Here is a 19,010-nt window from a genome sequence, read left to right as displayed (position 1 = left end):
CCCCCCCCCCCCCCCCCCCAGTTTCTTCCCTCCAAGGATAGATACTAGCGAAAAAGATACACGCAATCTCGTTGACGAAAAAAATGCATTAGCCGTAGCCTGTCACGGGCTCCTCATCGCGGCCGATGACGATTGCTCGACGAACGCTTTTGCCAGCTGAGACCCGGCCGAAAACCGTGAAAAGCATATACACGCACACATACGCCATAGACACACGCGCGAACGATCGAATATACGTGTATCTCTTATTCTTTTCCCGACGAACACGCGGTTTCTCGACGCACATATACTCGCACGCAACGCGCGCGCGCGCACTCAATACGGCGACTGCCGAAATCCGCTTGTGGAAGGTCACGCACGCTCAAGTACGTCGTTCTTCGTTCCCGTAATTATTCACCATTAACGGAGAAGGCGACTCCTCCTGTATCACACCTTAAACGATGTAATCGCGCCATTACGTCGACGTAATCAACCGACTTCGAATCCCGACACACGTCGCTAGTACGATGATTCCTCGATACTGCGGATAGTTATAGCCACCCTCGTCTAATGTTTTGTAAGTAGTTAAAACTTGACATCCTAATTCTCTCTCGTGTCACTTTTTCCAATTTTTGTTCAATTAAACGTTAGATAGATTATAGATAATTTCATCGTTAACCCTCCGGAGTTGACAATAGAGTCTATTGAACCCATTCAATTATATCCCTGCGGAGCAGCTGATGGTAGTCTATTAGATCTACTCAATTATAATCTTTATGGACTATATGTTACATCTATGAATCATTTGTATCGTTATTATTAAAATACACATTTTCTTTTTCATATACTGAAAACAGTTTGATTGCGTTCATTGAAAAATTCTGTGGTTAAAAATGGACAAATTATCATTGATGTGATCAGAATCTTTTGGTGTTCGATCATTTTCGAGCAAAACTGTTTCTCAGTGTACGAGTCATTTTGGTTCCTTCAAATTAATGAATACCACTTAATCGATATAAATTAAATAGGTCTTGATTTCAACTAAGTTAGAAAATTTAACGTCAGCTCCGGACAGTTAAGAGTGCACTGTTTTGCAAATGCAGAAAAAAGGAAATAATTGAACCTATCACATCCTCTTTTACGATATATGTATGTATACGAAAGATCAGGGAACATTTGAAAAACCAAAGTTGCGAGACATAATTTCCGGCGCATTATCGATCGCAGTCATATTGTATTCTTTTGTTTTCTCTCTTTTCTTTTCTTCATCGTACCTAATACGCATGTGATAAACCTCACGTATCGGCGGCGATATCATATATTGATTTTATATTGCAAAATGTTCACATGTGGGGAGAACAGACAACGTTAACAATAACACATCGATACGCAGTCCAACCCGTTCAATCGAGCGATACAAGCACTTCAACGATCGATTATTGAGAAATCAGCAACACTTATGTCAACGACACTCAAAGCTGATCATTCAACACCTGATTCGGGAAACTGGCAGATGCGATACGTATATACAAATGCCGACGTGCGTCGTTGGTCCCCTTCCTTTTAGGTCCGACGATGCACCCTCTCGGGGTGACGATTTCGCGGACACGCGACACGAATATTGCACAGTGATGCCAAACTCTGCTACATTTCCATTCCATTTCTTTTCTTTTTACACCAATTGCGTTCGCGTATACGATGTCGTCGTGCTGATAGTAATAACGGCGGTTGGAGCGAATGTATCTGCTGCGGCCAGCGTGAATTTTTCGCGCGAGTCGATAAAATTGTCGTTAGCTCAAAGGCGTCGCTCTGCCCACGTAACTACGCTCTTCATTCAATTGCCTCGATTACGAAAAAAAAGAAGAAAAAAAAATAGTAAATACAAGGTGTCCAGAAAAGAAATTTCTTTCAGTGAGCTGTTTAACTCTCTTTACAATATTAACATGTAAATCAAAATTGCTCTCTAGGAAATTTTTTTAGCAAGTGTATCTAATAGTTTCGATAGGAAAACGTATTTCTTTCAAAGTTTACACGATTAAAAATTAGCTACTCAAAAATCTATCCTAATAATAACAACAATGCGCGCGAAATGTCAATGACAGTATAATATTATATAACTGACGTATTCTTGATGGTCTACTCTATTCAAATGATCGTAACCTTTAGCTCTATATCATTGAATAAATATTTTATTTCAACCGATCTGAATAATACATTCTCAAATTCTGCATATTTCTCCCGGAATTACCTTACCCTCACATCGTTCACTTACTTCAAAGAAATAAGAAATTAAGTTTTCTAGAAAAAAAGATTATCGTTCAATTTGATAAAAATTTATCGACTAATGAAATAGTATCGGCAAAAAGTATCGGCGTACGATCAAATGTCATTTTTATTAGTTCCATTTCACAAGCCTTAAAAAAATATTTTTCGTGTTGTGATTATTTTGACGATTTTTTTATAAGCCACTTTTTCGAGTTTTGTGTGTGTGTGTGTGTGTGTGTGTGTATACTACTATTGGACGTTTTTTGTTTTTATAAAGTTAAATTAGTTGACTTTTGATGATTGATAGAGTAACGTTTACCTAACTCATTCATGGTAATAACTCGAAAATCACGTTTTTTTAACTGTGTAATTTTTGAAGTAGAAGGGAGCGATTTGAAACATAAATAGATAAATATCGATATTATAGATCTACACTTTTCGCACCGTATGAAATTTCCAAGTAAAAGTAATTTACTTTTTATGTAATATCTGCAAAGTACATAGAGAGATATTTATATTAACATATCGAACGCAACGCGGTATATAACATTTCCGATACATAACGTAATATAAAGCACTTGTGAAACGCGCGCGGATTCATCTTTTATATAGAATCTAGATAAACGAATTCAATTGCAATTAGTGTATTTGAGCGTATCGGTTAACGAGCGTAAGTTACAATCGGCAGGCGTGTGCCTGTGCGCCAAATTTTGCAAGAACAACATACGACAGGGAGAAATTTGCGAAATTCCGAGAATCTTCGAGCTCGGCGTAAGTCGGTTACCGAGCTCGATCGAAGCCGTGGAGCCACACGTGCTCCGCGTAGTATATATGATTTTTATGATATGCAAAATGTAGGCGATTCGTAAATGGTGCCGTATAGTAATGATGATATCGATGATTTTGGAACGCATGCCAATTAGAAGAGATTTAATAATCTTCCAAGCAGATAGTAGTGCTCTTTCACCGCAACCAGTAAACATTTTCATTCTTATAATTTGTGATTTGTGGTTAGTTTGATATAACTGCACAAGTCCTTTTAGTTACTTTTATTAGAGCGAACCGCGCTACATCGCGTACGATCGAGGTCTGTCGCGATGTATCGACTGTCAGTGGAAGAATAATAAAGTAGCGCAGAGTGCCCTTAAAAAAATCAAAAGAACGCACATTGAACGCACGTTTTCTACGGGCGCGCGCGCGCGCGCGCGTGATAACGAGTGCCACATATATAGCGGGAGCGTGATATCGATTACCTCGATTTCTCAAGCAATTCTAATGATTTCAAAAGGGCAGAGAGCTAAAAAAAATTGATTCAACTTCCTTACCTTGCGAAGTGCCCGCTAGATCCGGCGTCTGCAAGCCATGGCCCAACCCTGGAAATTTCACTATCGTCACACGTAGCAACGGCAATGCTATCGCGCGTGGAAACTCAACAACGGCCTGTACGCAATTTCGCAATTAAAAATGAAAAAACGCGTGGTGCGGACTAGTGTCAAAAATTTAAACTGATAGACGTGCTCAAACAAAAGTCTACCAATCAAGTCGACCGAATATCCTTCTTAAAACGAAACACTGTTGGTCGATTCGATCCGTGACTTTCGATTCTACAAAACGTGCACACAGTGAGAAATTTATACGTACTACCCTTAAGTGCAGAAGATTAAAACATACGTGTGTACAACGATTGCATTTTCGAAAAATCTTCGAGAATCTCTCGGATTGACTTTAGTCAGAAGAGAGGAAATGAAAAAAAAAAGTAAATCTACCAAATAGAGCGCACTTAAGGGTGAAAAATGGTGCGGTGCCGCACGAATTGGTCTGTGCGTACAGGCCCGCCTCGGGGTCTGGTGTCCCCCTCACGTACCTGATAACGGCGTGTGATCGGTGGTGAGCGCCGCCATACTAAAGTTGAAGCTGCCGGGCGTCGACGTGAAGAGCTTGCTCTCCGGCAGGAAGTTCTGCGCGGACGTGTGCTCCGGTTCCGGCTCGTGCTCGTTGCTGCTCGCGGACGCGGGCGGCCGGTCCGACGCCGCGGCGCCGGAGTCCGACGAGTCCTCGTTGCCGGCGTTCCCGCCGCCGCCGCCGTTCCCGCCCGTCAACTCCAACGGCTCGCACTTTATATTCTCCTCGACGAGGCTGTTCTCGTCGTGCACCCCGTTGCCCTCCACCTTCGTCGACGTCAGATGGTTGTTCTTGACCATCGAGAAATCCGTGGGAGTGGCGTCGTTGTTGTTGAGCGGCGGCGACGGCACCCGCGGTCTCTTCGCCGACTCATCGTGCGGGTCTGGGGTGCGTCTCTCGTTACGACGTATCTGGGCACGGCGCAGTAGCTGCTGTACCGTGGTCGGCGTCGGGGTCACAGGCGTAGGCGAGCCGCCGCCGCCGCGAGGGAAAGTCTCCTCCGACTTGTCGTGGAACGGCAGGTGATTACCGCCGGCCGCCAACGCGCGGACATGCGACAGCTGGAAACAAAAACGCGCGGAACGGCAATGGTATTAATTATATATACAGACACGCACGCACGCCCGCACACGCCACTCTCCTATCGGCCGTAATTACATCGCGGATTTGTCGGATTTAATCGATCGATAAATCGTTCCGCCGAAAATGATAGTTCGCGGTGCTGAGTGTGCGGCCAGCAAATTGAAGAGTCCCGCGACGTCGCGACGCCACCACGTATCGATATTCGATACTTTTTACATTTACGGTGGATATACCCGCGATTTTCGCATGGTGCCGCACTTTATCTTTGTTTGCTTGACCTATGACAATTGCACCAATTGGAATCAAGATAGACACGCGTTCTTACATCGAGATAACGAGGGGGAAGATGCGTAAGGACGTCTAACGGCGAGATAATAACGGCGTGCGAGATAAACTTGAGCTTTCGAGAGATACGCGCGAGCTACACACGTTACTATACGTTACGTGCGGCCGCAAATACTTACGCGCGTTTGTATCGCGCACGCGAGAGACGTGCAGACGACACATACAGACGCACCCGCACGTACGTGCAGCAGGCGCGTCAAACACGCGTTTTACACGCGTTTTTACCAAAAACCCCTACAAAACCGTATAATTACGGTTTGTGTTCGATTTCAAATGTGCTACACGGTCGAGAAAATTGGAACGGGAGATAGAATCTTACGCCAGCTGTCGCTCTCCTCCATTGTCACCCCGTGTAAACGCGCAGCGAACACAACGTTCTCACGTGCCTGACGGGAGTGACGGGCGGGCGCAGCAGCATCAAACAATCCGACAAAACTCACCGGAATTACCCCATAATTGCGTTCGAAAAAAAAAAACGTACCTCGTCTCTGTCGGTTTGGTCAGCCTGTTGCGTGAGGCCCGATACCCTGAGGACCTCCGCCGTCTTCAGAAAACTACTGAGAGAACGCTGATGCACGTTCACCTCGCCGTGATATATAAACTCCACTAAGGCATGCAAGTCGCTGAACGCTACATCCTGGAGCACTATCACTGGATGTTTGCACGGAGTGCTCTGAAACAGTGCAACGTTTATTGCGCATAATCATTAGGCGAACAGTTAAGCCCATGGCACGTAGAAAAACGTAAGACCGTAAACGTAATCAGCGGCGGCGGCCGCTTACGTTCTTAACTGTGATTGGTCAATTCGCTTACTGATTACGTTTTTCTATGTGCCATGGACTTTACCCGATCAATTCTTTCCATTTCTACCAATGTATAGATTAATTTTTCAGCAATTATTCTTACGTAAGAATAAAATCTGTAGATTGAGGTTTGTTTATAAAATGGTCCTAAGACTATATAAGATTTTTCATCGTATGCGAGCGAATTCGCTCCGAAATTCACGCGAACCGGAAACTGGTCTTCGCTGGCATTAAAGGTGGGAATAAGGGAAAAAGAGAGAGAGAGAGAGAGAGAGAGGCGAATCTCACCTTGAGCAATTCTCTGAAGTATGGACTACAGGCGGATAGGACGACGCGATGCGCTTTCAGGCTCTTGCCGTCGCAGGCCAGCGTCACGTCCACAAAGTCCTCATCGTCCCGCAGATTTTCAAACGCCGAGGTTATGCTGCTCTGGTAATTGTTCCATCGCAGACAAAAATGTTGTGTATCTACCATCGTTGTGTCTATTCACCTGCAATGAAAATTTAACGCCTTGCTGCCATCGACTGGACGACACGACTGGTCACTTAAGATCTAAACGCCCGCTTAAACTAACGTGACGGATCTTAAGTGCGCGCACTTAAGATTTTCGCATAATTGAGATTTTCGACTACAAGCCGTTCCTAGGGCACGACTTGTAGCGCCGATAAGCTTGCAAACTGATAATTTTAGATAAGTCCAATTTCGACATTCGAAAACACAATTGCAACGTGTAACACACATTCGATACCGATAGCAAATCGCAATTGCATGTGTACGACGTGATATTCCTGATAAACTCCGGAGGTTTGATTATAAAGAGAAAATGTGTTGAAAGAGAAAAAAAACAACGCAACAGTTAGATGCACGAGAATTTATTTTTATATTGCGTCATGCATACTTAATTTAGCTGCTCAACTCGCGTCACTTGGTGTTACAACGATGACAAAATTTGATATCAATCTTCCGCGTAGAGAAAAATTGAATTGGCAACAAAAAAATATATTCTGATTCGTCACAGGTAAATTTATTACTCGGATAGCTCAAAGTTTCTCGAGTCGATCTTAAGAAATAAAAGAGAGGCGCAAGATTGATTATACTTAGTAGAAACGCGTAAAAAGCGGCAATAAGTTGATTACATCGCGCGCGTCGATAAGACGTTTTCACGTTCCTTTATTCCAAAATGTCCGCATACACGATTATCGTCCGAAAACTAAAAGACTAACGCGCGCTCGTTAATCGCGTAGTGACATAATGAATTGGAAATTTCTATCGAGCAAGTGGAGAAATGGCGTATAAACTAAGATAAACTTACCGCGGCGCGAGAAGGAGAGACATGCGTTTTATTTGCCCAGAATCGCGCGCAGAAGGAGGAGGTGACGGGACGGCGTGATCGCGGGAATAAAAATGTAAGAAGCACCGTAATGTGCGATTCGCCGCTTCGCCATACGGGAAAAATTAGGTCGTCAAGCTGGAGCCAATTCAGCACGTTTGATTAAATAATTCTCCGCTACTTATAAAAGCGGGAGCACTAAATGTGCGCTGATAGTGTTATCTTAGCGTAATGATAAAAAAAAAAAAAAAAGAGAGAGGAAAGAGATCTTAAAACAAATTTACAGAGCGCTTGTTTCTTCGCGCGAGTGCGTGCCAGCGCGTTGAGAAAAATGCCGAGGGACGCGCGCGTAATTCGATGAGGTTTCGCGAAGCGTGAAAACGTAGACGTTTCGCACGTCCTGTACGCACCGCAACGAACGAAGGTTTATTAGCGAAATTGAAACTGATAACTTCTCTCTGTATCACCGCCGCGCTGCATTTTGCCGTTTTAACAAACAACAAAATCTGCATAACAGATTCGCAAATCCATTTACCCTACCAAAATACATGCATCGGAACTCTGTCATGAAATTCCGAATTTCAATCGTTTCCGGTTTCGCATTTTTTTTTCTCCCGTTGCACGATAAAAAAATAAGAGACGCTCGTATCTCGCTATCCTTTAAGCTCACTTTGAGTTTCTATAATATATCTAGGGTCGCGCTATCGCATTCTGCTAAATTTATGTGTGACGAATCCGCGAGATAACTTTGCCAGCGTACATTGTTTGATAACAGACGAACAAAAAACCGTCGTCTCGCGTGATTCGACTTGAAAAGAGAGAGAGAGAGAGAGAGAGAGAGTTAAAAAATCAAATTAAATTACAACTTTTTCGGCCACTCTCGCGCGCTCTATTGCCGGCGGTATCGCCGGCGCGAGCAACGCGCCGTTACTATATTTGCACAATTTGACCGCTGCGCTGCTGGTGAGATTATGCGAGTTTTGCAAATTAGCATGTGTCACACGTTACAAATGTTGTTTATTATACCACACTCCCGTGCCGAGAAGGTGAGATGCACGCACACAACACGCGCGATCGACAGATCGATCTCCCCCATACACGATACCTTCACTGACACACATACATCACTAAAGTACTCTCGCACGAAAGTGTACAGTTTCTAAGGCACGCTCGGCCGGCAACGGGAATCACAGTAGTTCGCCAAATGCCAATGCGTTATCGCGAGGTAACACAGCCTATCGGCCGTCATGCCGCGTAAGCTAATGACCGAAACAATGAACCGAACACGACGACGATGGGGCGCCGCTGCGTGCGTGCGTGCGTGCGTGAGTGCGTGCGTGCGTGCGAACAACCGCGGGCGGGCTTGCGTGTGTTTATCTCCGGGCGAAAGGAGAAGTGAAGCATAACACTTGACACACGCGCGAGGAAAAAAAAATTATTCACGCATTCGCACGGTGGTTCCTCTCGTGTCGAGACGCAAGTTCCATTCGAGAGATCGAGAGTCGTAACGCGATCGATCCGAACGATCCCGCCGTGACGTCCGCGTGATCGACACGTATATACGGTTGAACAGCAGGATAGAGAGGTATACTCTCGACCGTGAATTCGTTATCCGTGTAAAAGAAAAAAAAACCGGAGCGCGAGCGTTTTGCGCGAGCGAGCGAGCGAGTGAACGAACGAGGGTGCGAGGATATCAGTAAATACACTTTCAAATAAATACTAAACGATTTTGTCGTTCCTTCCTTCCTGCGCGTGGATCATCCTCCTACCCCTCCGCTCCCTCTCATCGCGCGCACCAACCACCACCACCACCGCCCCCACGCTACCGCCGCCGCCCGAACTGTCGGCCACACCGAAAGTGATCGCGATCGAACGAGGACGGCGCAGTGCGCGCGCGAGACGGAGAGAGAGATAGGCGGAGACAGAGGCGGGACAGAGAGAACGAGAAAGATGATCGAGTGCGCCGCGACGACCCGCGACTTTCGCGCTTGCCGCGCGCGCGAAATCCACGTTTCATCCGCGTAAATCCGCGGGGATGTCTGAATCGTCGCGTTCGCAGCTGAGTCACACACGGTGCGATGCAATAAGAAGAAAAGATCGCGCGATCAAAGAGAGAGAGAGAGAGACGACCGCTCTCTGTACCGGAGAATCACCGGTACAGCACGACGGTAGTGGCGGTGGCGGCGGCGGCGGCGGCGGCGACGATGACGATGAACGACGATGACGACGACGCGACACGCGCGGAATCTTCTGCACCTTGACTGGGGGCGCCGCGAGCGAGCAGTCACCGCAGCAAGCTTCTTCCCCGTCGCATGCCGTGTGCGAGCGAACCAACCAACCCCTAAAACGTCACGTCACGACTGTGCGACTCCGTCGCGGAGAAGGCGCCGCGCCTCCCCCCCCCCTCCTGCGCCCTCTTCATGTCGGGGCCGGTCTACGTCGCGAGGCCGCACGAAAATGTACGAAAAGCCGGCGATCGTCGCCGTTATACGAGAGCGGGCGCGTGCTCTCCGAAGCGAGAGGGAGCAAGTCGAGACGGAAGAAGGAATACGAGTCGCGAGAGGGAGAGAAAACGCGCGCGCCTCGTCGCGACGCGCCGGGGCGCGGAGAAATACGGAGACAGGATAAGCGCGAGAAAGAGGGAGAGAGAGAGAGAAACAAGCATGAGATTGAATGACACGCGGACCGAGAGGAAGATGGACGGAAGATTTGACGTGGAGGCGGAAGGAGACTTTTTTCATACTCGGGAGGTACATCTCTAATCGATAATGTACGTTTAGAAGACGAGTGGTGCAACGAGCGAGGGGGAAAGGAAACGAAGAATGAAAAATGCGCTCGACGCGAACAGAAACGCGCACGACGACTGCGATGATTCGCAAGACGGAAAGAAGGAAGAGACGAACGAGGAGGCGACGCGCCGTAATCCATTGTTCATCTAATCAATCGGCAAGGTCTGGCGGGCTAATGATATGTACACAAATGCAGATTAAAATGCCGAGAAATGAAATCGGTACGTCTCGTTTCGGCAGGTTTTTTTTTTTACTGGCGTAAGAAAATCGGCTGTCGAATTTCTATCGTCGTAAATAAATGGCAGAGAACGCGTTCTCGCGTTGAAATCTAGATTTACATGAATCTTGCAAAGTACGACGAAACATCACCGGCAAGAGATAATTATTCGATAAAGATGTAACGATAACGACTTAAAATAGTTGCTTTGTTACGAGAAAGGAGCGAGATCAAAGCTGTCGAGCTTAAAGATCATGAAGCGTTGTGTAAAACTAGAAGATTAATTCAACACCAATTGCTCGAGGATTCAAACTGGAGTAACAGATACGATTTGTTGTCGTACATCTATTGACGTGAAAAATATAAAAAAAAAGGATTTCTCGTCTTATTAGAAATACATTGATTTCCAACTCTCTAAAGTACGTCCGAGAATGTAATATTCAACGAGCTCCTGGATGATCGCTTCATCGATCATTTTTATACGGACGATTTTTATACGACTTTTGAATGAAAAATTCATCGGGGGGAAAAAGCTTCCTTGGATGTCTAATTAGCGCGAGAAGAGGAGAAGAAATGGATTGTCACGATTCTTCAAGGCGAAAATTAATAAGTAACCGAATATAGAATAACGCGCACGAGGTAATGATGATGTGAAAAATCGCGGAGACTACTGAGAAATCCGAACGTGGCCGATTATACACCTTCTTATAAATTGAAGAATTTCCCTGATGTAATTGCGGAGGGGGGTAAACTGCGACGAACGGCTCTAACGAGGCGAGATTTATTCTAGAGAGCGACGCGCCCGAAGTTAATTACCTTGTGAGGGATCTGTCAGAGAGTCGCTCTCACGTGTCGTCGTCGTCGTCGTCGTCGTCGCCGATTTCAAACCACCATCCTCCAACTTCTGGTTCCGTCTGCGGTCTGACGGTCTTCTTTCCGGTCCCCTTTCCTCCACGCCGGCTGTCAGTGTGTAGCACGCGGGTCGCAGTTAAATATCATCGTTCACCGACGACGCGCGGTACCAATTGACTGAATCCCGGCGGCGGTGCCCTCGTTATCGTCGCGCCGTTTGTCTGAAAATCATCCGTTTCTTTCTCTTTCGCGTGTTCCGCGAGGATCTTAGGGAGCGAGGGGGAGCGAGCGCGAGAGAGAGAGAGAAAGAGCGCGTCCAAACCGATTTACCCCCTCATTACTGGCGATGATGGTGATGCACACCGTGCACATGTGCGTACGCATGCATCCACCCTCCCTCTCGCTCAGTCGCGCGCGTGATGCACTCAACGTGCGCGCAGACATGTACTCTCTCTTTCTCTCGGGCAAGGCACACACACACACACACACACACACACACACACACATCCACCATGCATGTACGCACAAACACACGTGCGACTTGAAACTACCACACTCGTGTACGCGCGCACGTTGCCACGAGAGCCGCTGGTAGTATATACACATACCGCGATTGTCGAAAAACCTCATCCGGAGCTCTGTCTGTTGGCGCGAGAGGACGTCCCGAACTCGCCGCGCACTCACTCGAAAAGAAGACTCGAACGAAGGCCCGCGCGACGAAAGCGAGCCCGTCTCTTTCGAGCGACGGATTCTTTCTCACTCTCCCTCTCACTCTCTCCCGTCTCCTTTCTTCGTCTCTTCCGACCGCCGCGGCCGCCGCCGCCGCCGGCCTCGTTTCGACCGCGAAATACGAAATGCGACCGCGAAACGATGACGACGATCGACACGGCGAGGATAAACTATATATCCCCGCGGACTGGGATAAACGTGTGTACCTACCCAGCCACGTGTGTGCCAGCACCAACTTGGCGAAGGAAGGAGCGCACGTTCCGTCCTTACACCCCGCGGCCGAAACAGCGATCCTCGCTGCAAGTTCGAGGTCGGATGGACGAGGGCACGATAGACATAATCACTGTCGCGACATTGCACGCGGCGGGGAGCGACTGCCGATTCACGACAACGGCAGTGACCGGCTCGAGAGTTGAAAAGCGTGGCGGCGAATTGAAAAACGGTAAAAAGGGAGAAAAGGAAGAGAGAGAGGGAGAGAGAGAGAGAGAGTGCGTGAGAAGAAAAGAATGAGAGAGGGAAACAGAGGGAACGAGAGGAGGAGCCGGAAGAAAAAAAGGAGAGACGTGCGTAACGTAAACCGGCGCGTTACAGTGACACCACGAGCCGACGAAGCACCAAGTACGGGCTGCTGTTCCCGAGCCTGGTTAGGACTAGCATGCGGGGGGAAGGCTCCCGCTTTGCCCGCCGTTATTCTTTATCGGAGCATGAGACATCTGTCGTAATAAGTGCGGACTAAAAAATAGTGCGTACGCAGAGAGAGAGAGCGTGAGAGTTGAAGGCGCGCGAGAATGAGAGAGCCGGCCACGGGCGCCATGGTGGGAGAGGTTGATGCTTGCGGCCGCGGCGGCTGTTTCTCTCCCCGTGTACCCCGCAATCTTGGTCTCTTCCCTCTGCCACACACTCTCTCTCTCTCTCTCTCTCCCTCGCCGGCGCACTCTACCCCGCCGTAATCAGTTCATGAGACGAAAATGCGCGTAGCCGCCGCGAGAGCCGAGTCCGGCCGCCGCGAGAGCTGTAAAAATGTTCGATGCGCTCGAGGAGTCTATAAGAGAGCGAGAGATCCTAGCGGAAATCTTTTCCGAACTTTTGGAAAAAAAAAAAAAGAAAGAAACAACGTCTCTTTTATTAATTTATTAAGATTTAATTTTGCATCAATCTCTCTCTCTCTCTCTTCTCGACCGTCGACGTTCATTGTTCGAACACGTTTTCCCGAAAGGGGATCTTTCGAATTCCGTACACGTCTCGAAGATCAATCCTCCTCGGTTTTGATTTACGAGCGGCAAAAGGGAAAGAGATGGATGAGCTGATTCGCGCCTTGAATGCTATCTCTCGAAACACCACGTACCTACAATCTAAGCGAAAGAATTTCAGTCGAGGTTTTTCGAGATTCTACGCGGGAGATGCGACTGCTCGGAAACAAAGCGGGAACGAAAGCGTAAAATGGTTCCTGTACCATGTTTCGACTGAGAGATCGATAAACGGGATCCGCCGTTTCCCCGATAATTATGTACTCCCTCGTTCGTTAACATTAACGAAGCAAAAACGCGTTGACTCGCTCGCGGATGCGCGCGAGTACGTATATCCTTGCCGCGCGGCACGCGCGCCGTCCTGCTCCTGCTAAACTCGACAGTAGCACCCAGAGCTATTACCCCCCGGCCCCCCTCTCTCTCTCTCTCTCTCTCTCTCTGTCTGTCTGCCGCGCGAGCCGTGCAGCACCACCGTAGGCGACCCCACTCGATTCGCCCCTCAAAAAATCATTACGCCCTTCCACGGGCTGCGCATGAACGCGGTTTTAATTCGCTACTAGAAAAGTAAAATGTAAACGGTGGTGGGCTCGAGGGCCCGTCAAGGGGCGGGTGGTGGTGGCTGGTGGCGGGCTTCGGGAGGATGAGAAAAAGGCGGATAGAGAGTCGCGGGGGGCGAGCGGGAACGGCACATGGCCTGGAGGAGGCGGCGACGGGGGGTAGGTGGGTGGGTGGGTGCCGGACGACGGGGTGGGAGACGAAGTTTCGCGGACGTGGTCGAGGACGAGGCGAGCGAGTGTACGCGAGGAATGAAGCGACTGCGAGAGCGCGACGTAGGACAGATCCTTTTTCCTCCGACTAGCGACGACTAGCGCACAGGAGGAGGAATATGACGGCGGGAGAGAGGATGGGGCGCGGTAGAGAGACGGATGGAGGGGCTGGCGGGTTGGAGGCGAGAGGAGGATATATACTGCGCCCCTACTTCTCTAGGGGTTCCATTGTAATATTTATTGATTGGATTCCTAGGAGCCCAGGCTGTGAGGGCTGTGGCACCTATGCTTGGACTAGATTGCGTACGAGCGCTCGCGCGATGTTCCTCGATCGAGCCGCCGCCACTTTTTCCATCTCACGCCACTTTTTCTTTCATCTCTTTTGCCTCCTTTTTTCTCACGCGTTACCTATCGATGTTCTTCTCTCTCTCTCCCCCCCTCCCCTTCTATATGTGCGCGCGCCCACGTGTGTATGTGTGTGTGTGATCCACGTGGTCACAGATTTGCGTAAATGCCTGTAGCACATTCCGAACGAGCGGCACGTGTCGCACGATTGCGACAAAAAAATCACGTTGAGAAATTTCGTATCTAAAAATGAAGCAATCGTCAAAGAGGAGGAATTGGTACGAGTCCTTCCATGAAAATCTTGTTGATGAAAAATGAATGATTCGGAAAGAATAGCGATTTAGATGAGAGTAAGCGTTAATCCTATTATTAATTACACCATTGACGATGGCTGCGGAGAAATTGAATTATATTAACGATTCACAATCTCAGAACCAAAAGACAATTATATATGAGCATTACAAGACTCACTTTAACTCATTTTATTTGCATCTGCATTTTCCCAACAAAATACATTTACGCAGATTTTACCCAAAACGAGTTTCACGAGAAGAATTTAACTCGTCCTCGTTTCGCCCTAAAAAGTTATTTCGGCGCATAGACCGATGCAAAATTGTCGACCCGTTTAGTAAAACGTTCGATTTTAGCGATCGCGTATCAAATCGCATCCTATATTGTACACAGATATATATCTATATATATATATATATATTAAGAATGCAAACTCGTCAGGGTCGTAATATTATCGTTTCCCGACGACGAAGCGCGAAACACATAGGACGTGGCAGGAACTTACTTTCACTGGCCATCCATGTACGCGTTTGATGCTTTCACATATACATAGAACGACTAGTCCGATCACGTGACGCTGCGCCTCGTTTGCAGGCTCGCGTCTGCATCAACGAGAAGCAGCAGGTGTCCAAAAGCAGAGGTGACCAAACCGCGAGCGAGAAGGAAAAAGAGCGAGAGAGAGTGCGTGTGTATATTTGTATATGTGTGATATGCCCATGTGCTGCGAGAGAGAGAGAAAGAGAGAGAGAGAGAGAGAGAGGAGGGAGACGAAGGCGGAGAATGTGCGAACTGTGCGGAACTGGTAATCCTTGATCTTACGTGACGTAATAAATCCTTACCGAATACGGGAGTTGCGTTAAATGCAGAATATCTCATGGACTCGTGAGACGAGCTCCAAAGAACATGATCGTGGCAAAGATTTACAACCACGCGTAATTGATTTTAATGAACACTTCTCGCAGATTTGGTGGTTTCTCAAGGATATTCTCAAAAGTGAATGCATATATAATATATAAATACACGTATAAAGAGAGAAAGAGAGAGCTTCTTTTCGGATAAAAGAACTATAATTATGCACGTACAAGTTTACAAATTATTTATAACCGTGCATAATTAATCCCAATGAATGTTTCATTTGTAGAACGTAGAAGATAAAAAATAGAATCGTATATAATAAATAATTATACATATTTTATACATTCTTCTTCGAATAGATTTCTCAGTTCCTATTCAAGTTCTTATACTCATGGAGATAGAAAAACGCTTGTCTCAAAATTATATTACAGAACAGATGCTACAAAAACGTCAGAAAAGTATTGCTTTCCTCCCTCCCGATAATTTTTATGTCTTACTGTATTTATAAAATCTAAATCGTATTCATATTCACGTTCGCGTTATAGAGTGAGGAAAAAAACGCTTTCGTACGCATTTGGGCGAATGCTTGAATTACATCCAGAAGTGACTGCACCACGTAGTGGTCATTTGAACCAACCTTCCTTTCATACCCTATCTTCTTCATATATATGGACGAATCCTGACCGTCCACATCTTGTCACCTACTTACATATATGACTATTGCATATATGACGTTACGTACATGAGTTATTTTAGCAAGAAAATAAAACACAGCATAGCATTCGAATGAATAAAAAGTATCAAACACACACACACAATAATTTGAAAAATGTTTCAAGTTGTCATTGACGTTAAAAATTATAGACAGTCAAACCTATTGTGTGTCGTTTACAGAAAAACTAATATTATTTGATATTACTGAAATAATATCTATTAGCAATAGCAATAAAGAGAGAGAGAGAGAGAGAGAGAGAGAAAGAGAGAGAGAGAGCAACTGTTAGATATAATTATTCTGTGCGAATCGCAAATTCTTCATTTAGAATACAATCTATTCTTGCATGACCTCCTTTTATGTTTAAAATTATCTAAATAACATATTAAATCTACGTTTTCAAAATCTAACAATTTTACGGTAGAACATCATATACAGCTTTAGTTATAAATAGGAAGCTCTCACAAACTCTCTATATTTAATGAAAAAAAAAAAATTAAAAACAATTATTGAAAAATAATATTTATATTTATAACACTTTTAATATTCCTTTTCCAAGAAAATGCAATAAATTGAGGGCACTTTATATTTATAGCCAACTTCACTTTCGATGAAGAAGACTATATGTATACGAAAACGGATGGAATACGAGCAAACCAAAGAAGTATACAATGCTATTCCACAATCGATTTATCCAGAGGTAAATAAAAATCAGATCGACGTCTCGATTAAAATCTGATAGATAATTAATCGATGTTAGTCTGATTTTTATTTCTCCCTGAGTTAGGTAGTCGCCAATATCATTAGTATTTGTCTCTCATCAGATCAGCTACTACTCGAAACGAGACGGAAAAAAGTTATTCCAACAATTAGATAACGTCATTTATCCAGATAAAATTTGCCAACTCTTGCCCAATACGGATTTCTTAGGCCGACGTTGACGATAAACCGACTGTCATTAAACAATCATGGCGCAACGTTGGTCCAAGCGAGGTTAGTCGATTCTTGGACCGATGGTATAGTTGATGATATAAAACTGCCATTAAGGCTACATTCGGACACGCCATTCGAATAACTCATTTTATCCTTGTTCAACATACAGTGAACAATAAGAATAAACTGATATATGAGGCCATTCCGATGATGTTTCCGAATATAGCTTAACCGAATATGGCGCTATATCAGCCTATAGGCAATATTAGTGTCATAATATGAGTTTGACAGTTGACGGTCGTTAATATGGTTGTCAAGTCCAAAAATACATATTTTTTCGTAAAAATCGTGAAGTATTAGAGTTTTCAATTGAATACGATTTACAATCATTCAGCCAAATTAGTTAGTCAGCTCGATAACAACTTTCGGTCTAACGCACAGTGAGAAAAAAATTACTGATAAAAAATGTACTAACATTCGCTATACAGACCGCAATTTTTATTCGATTAAGACATTTTTTACCAATCCTTATAGTGAATTCAGAAGAGATATCTGTAGAGCCCGATTTCGCAAAAAAGATGTTAAGCACTGTCAATTAATATGATAGAGAGAAATGATAAAAGTCCGATTTTCATATTAAAATACCAACATATATATATTTTTTTAAATCGACTATTGAGATAACGTTTCTGGCCAATAACTAACAATTCGGTGTCATAATATGAGTTTGACAGTTGACGGTCGTTAATATGGTTGTCAAGTCCAAAAATACATATTTTTTCGTAAAAATCGTGAAGTATTAGGGTTTTCAATTGAATACGATTTACAATCATTCAGCCAAATTTAAAAATATGCGTGATTGTTTTGTTAGACTTGAAATCTAACAGCGTTTTCCCTTGGGATATGCCTTGAGTGTAGCAGTAAGCGCTGCATTGCACTGACCATGGCGTGGTGCACACTATACTTTATTATTGCACTAAAATCCTACTCTCGAATGACTTCCATTTTCAATTTTTATATGTTGTTCACATTTTAACAGGCTCTATACCGTTCCCTTGAGACACGGTGTAACAAAATCTCACTTTATATGCATAAAACTTATTGTACTACACCGTAGCCACGAAAACACTCTACATTGTCTGAATGTTGCATTAGTCAAGAAAAAACGCTATAATATCTATGAAAATCCAATTTTCCATATTAACTGACAGTACAAAAATTTTTCCACAGATTTCTTCAAAATTCCGCACCAGGTGATTTAAGAACGATAGAATAAAAATTAATAATATTTTAATGATAATTTTGTATCCTACTGTGTATAGCGATATATCGGAAACTTCAACAATTGAGTACCATATTGCTTCAATTGTCGACTCAAACGAGATTAATCAATTCTTAAGATCTCGGGATTTGAATCTTACTAGAGAGGTATATTTTTCGAAGCGAACGTACATAATATTAAATCAATTTAAACAACTAATTTCAGGTAAAATCATTATATATTAACATATCCCGCGAAATCACTTTAATTAGAAAAAAATTTTTTACGAATATTTAGAGTGCCAGCTCAACATTGCCGCATGCAGCAACATTGAATTTCGGATATAATGCTGACATCGCATCGGTGCGACATTATAGTACTTGATTAACAATCGGAAATTAATGGTCAATCTTGATTCAACGCTAATCCAACTATAAAACCGTACACGGGTAATTACAATAGACAACAGGATCGCGCTAATGAGCGCGACGTACCAAGCGGCGCGAAGCCTAATACGATCCCCCTCCGTCAGAGGCTTGGAAACGTCGTTAACCTACGCACCTGCCGGTTAAAATGCCGTCTACCAACGGCGAAGCTGGCGTTTTCCGCGATTCGTGGTGATCGACTGTACGACGGCGATAAATCGCCCTGTTTAGGGAAGCGACGGCCTGCGGTCCCAAATGCACTTTGCACACGCGAAGTAACAAAAGGCGGAGGTGAGGGCATCACATACGTTTGATCGCTATACGTACCTTCCCCATTCTTTCGTCTATCCTTCTCTGATCCCCGACTCGCCCTAACTGAGA

At 45.1% G+C, this 19,010-nt stretch overlaps 1 protein-coding gene across 1 annotated transcript in view; it reads right to left on the bottom strand.

Moving 5' to 3' along the window:
* LOC108771797 (broad-complex core protein) overlaps positions 1–19,010 on the bottom strand; it is a 47,525-nt gene that overhangs the window by 18,201 nt on the left and 10,314 nt on the right. Inside the window, exons 2-5 of the mRNA XM_018537160.1 lie at positions 6,165–6,366; positions 5,555–5,746; positions 4,109–4,706; positions 3,570–3,629 (exon numbers count right to left, since the gene is read on the bottom strand). Of these exons, the coding sequence (XP_018392662.1) occupies positions 3,570–3,629; positions 4,109–4,706; positions 5,555–5,746; positions 6,165–6,350 (1,036 nt within the window). The 5' untranslated portion in view covers positions 6,351–6,366. The remainder of the gene's footprint in view (positions 1–3,569; positions 3,630–4,108; positions 4,707–5,554; positions 5,747–6,164; positions 6,367–19,010) is intronic.

This window comes from Cyphomyrmex costatus, unplaced genomic scaffold, assembly GCF_001594065.2.
Source record: "Cyphomyrmex costatus isolate MS0001 unplaced genomic scaffold, Ccosl1.0 scaffold165, whole genome shotgun sequence".
Classification (NCBI taxonomy): Eukaryota; Metazoa; Arthropoda; class Insecta; order Hymenoptera; family Formicidae; genus Cyphomyrmex; species Cyphomyrmex costatus.
This window is presented reverse-complemented; position numbering and strand designations above follow the sequence as displayed.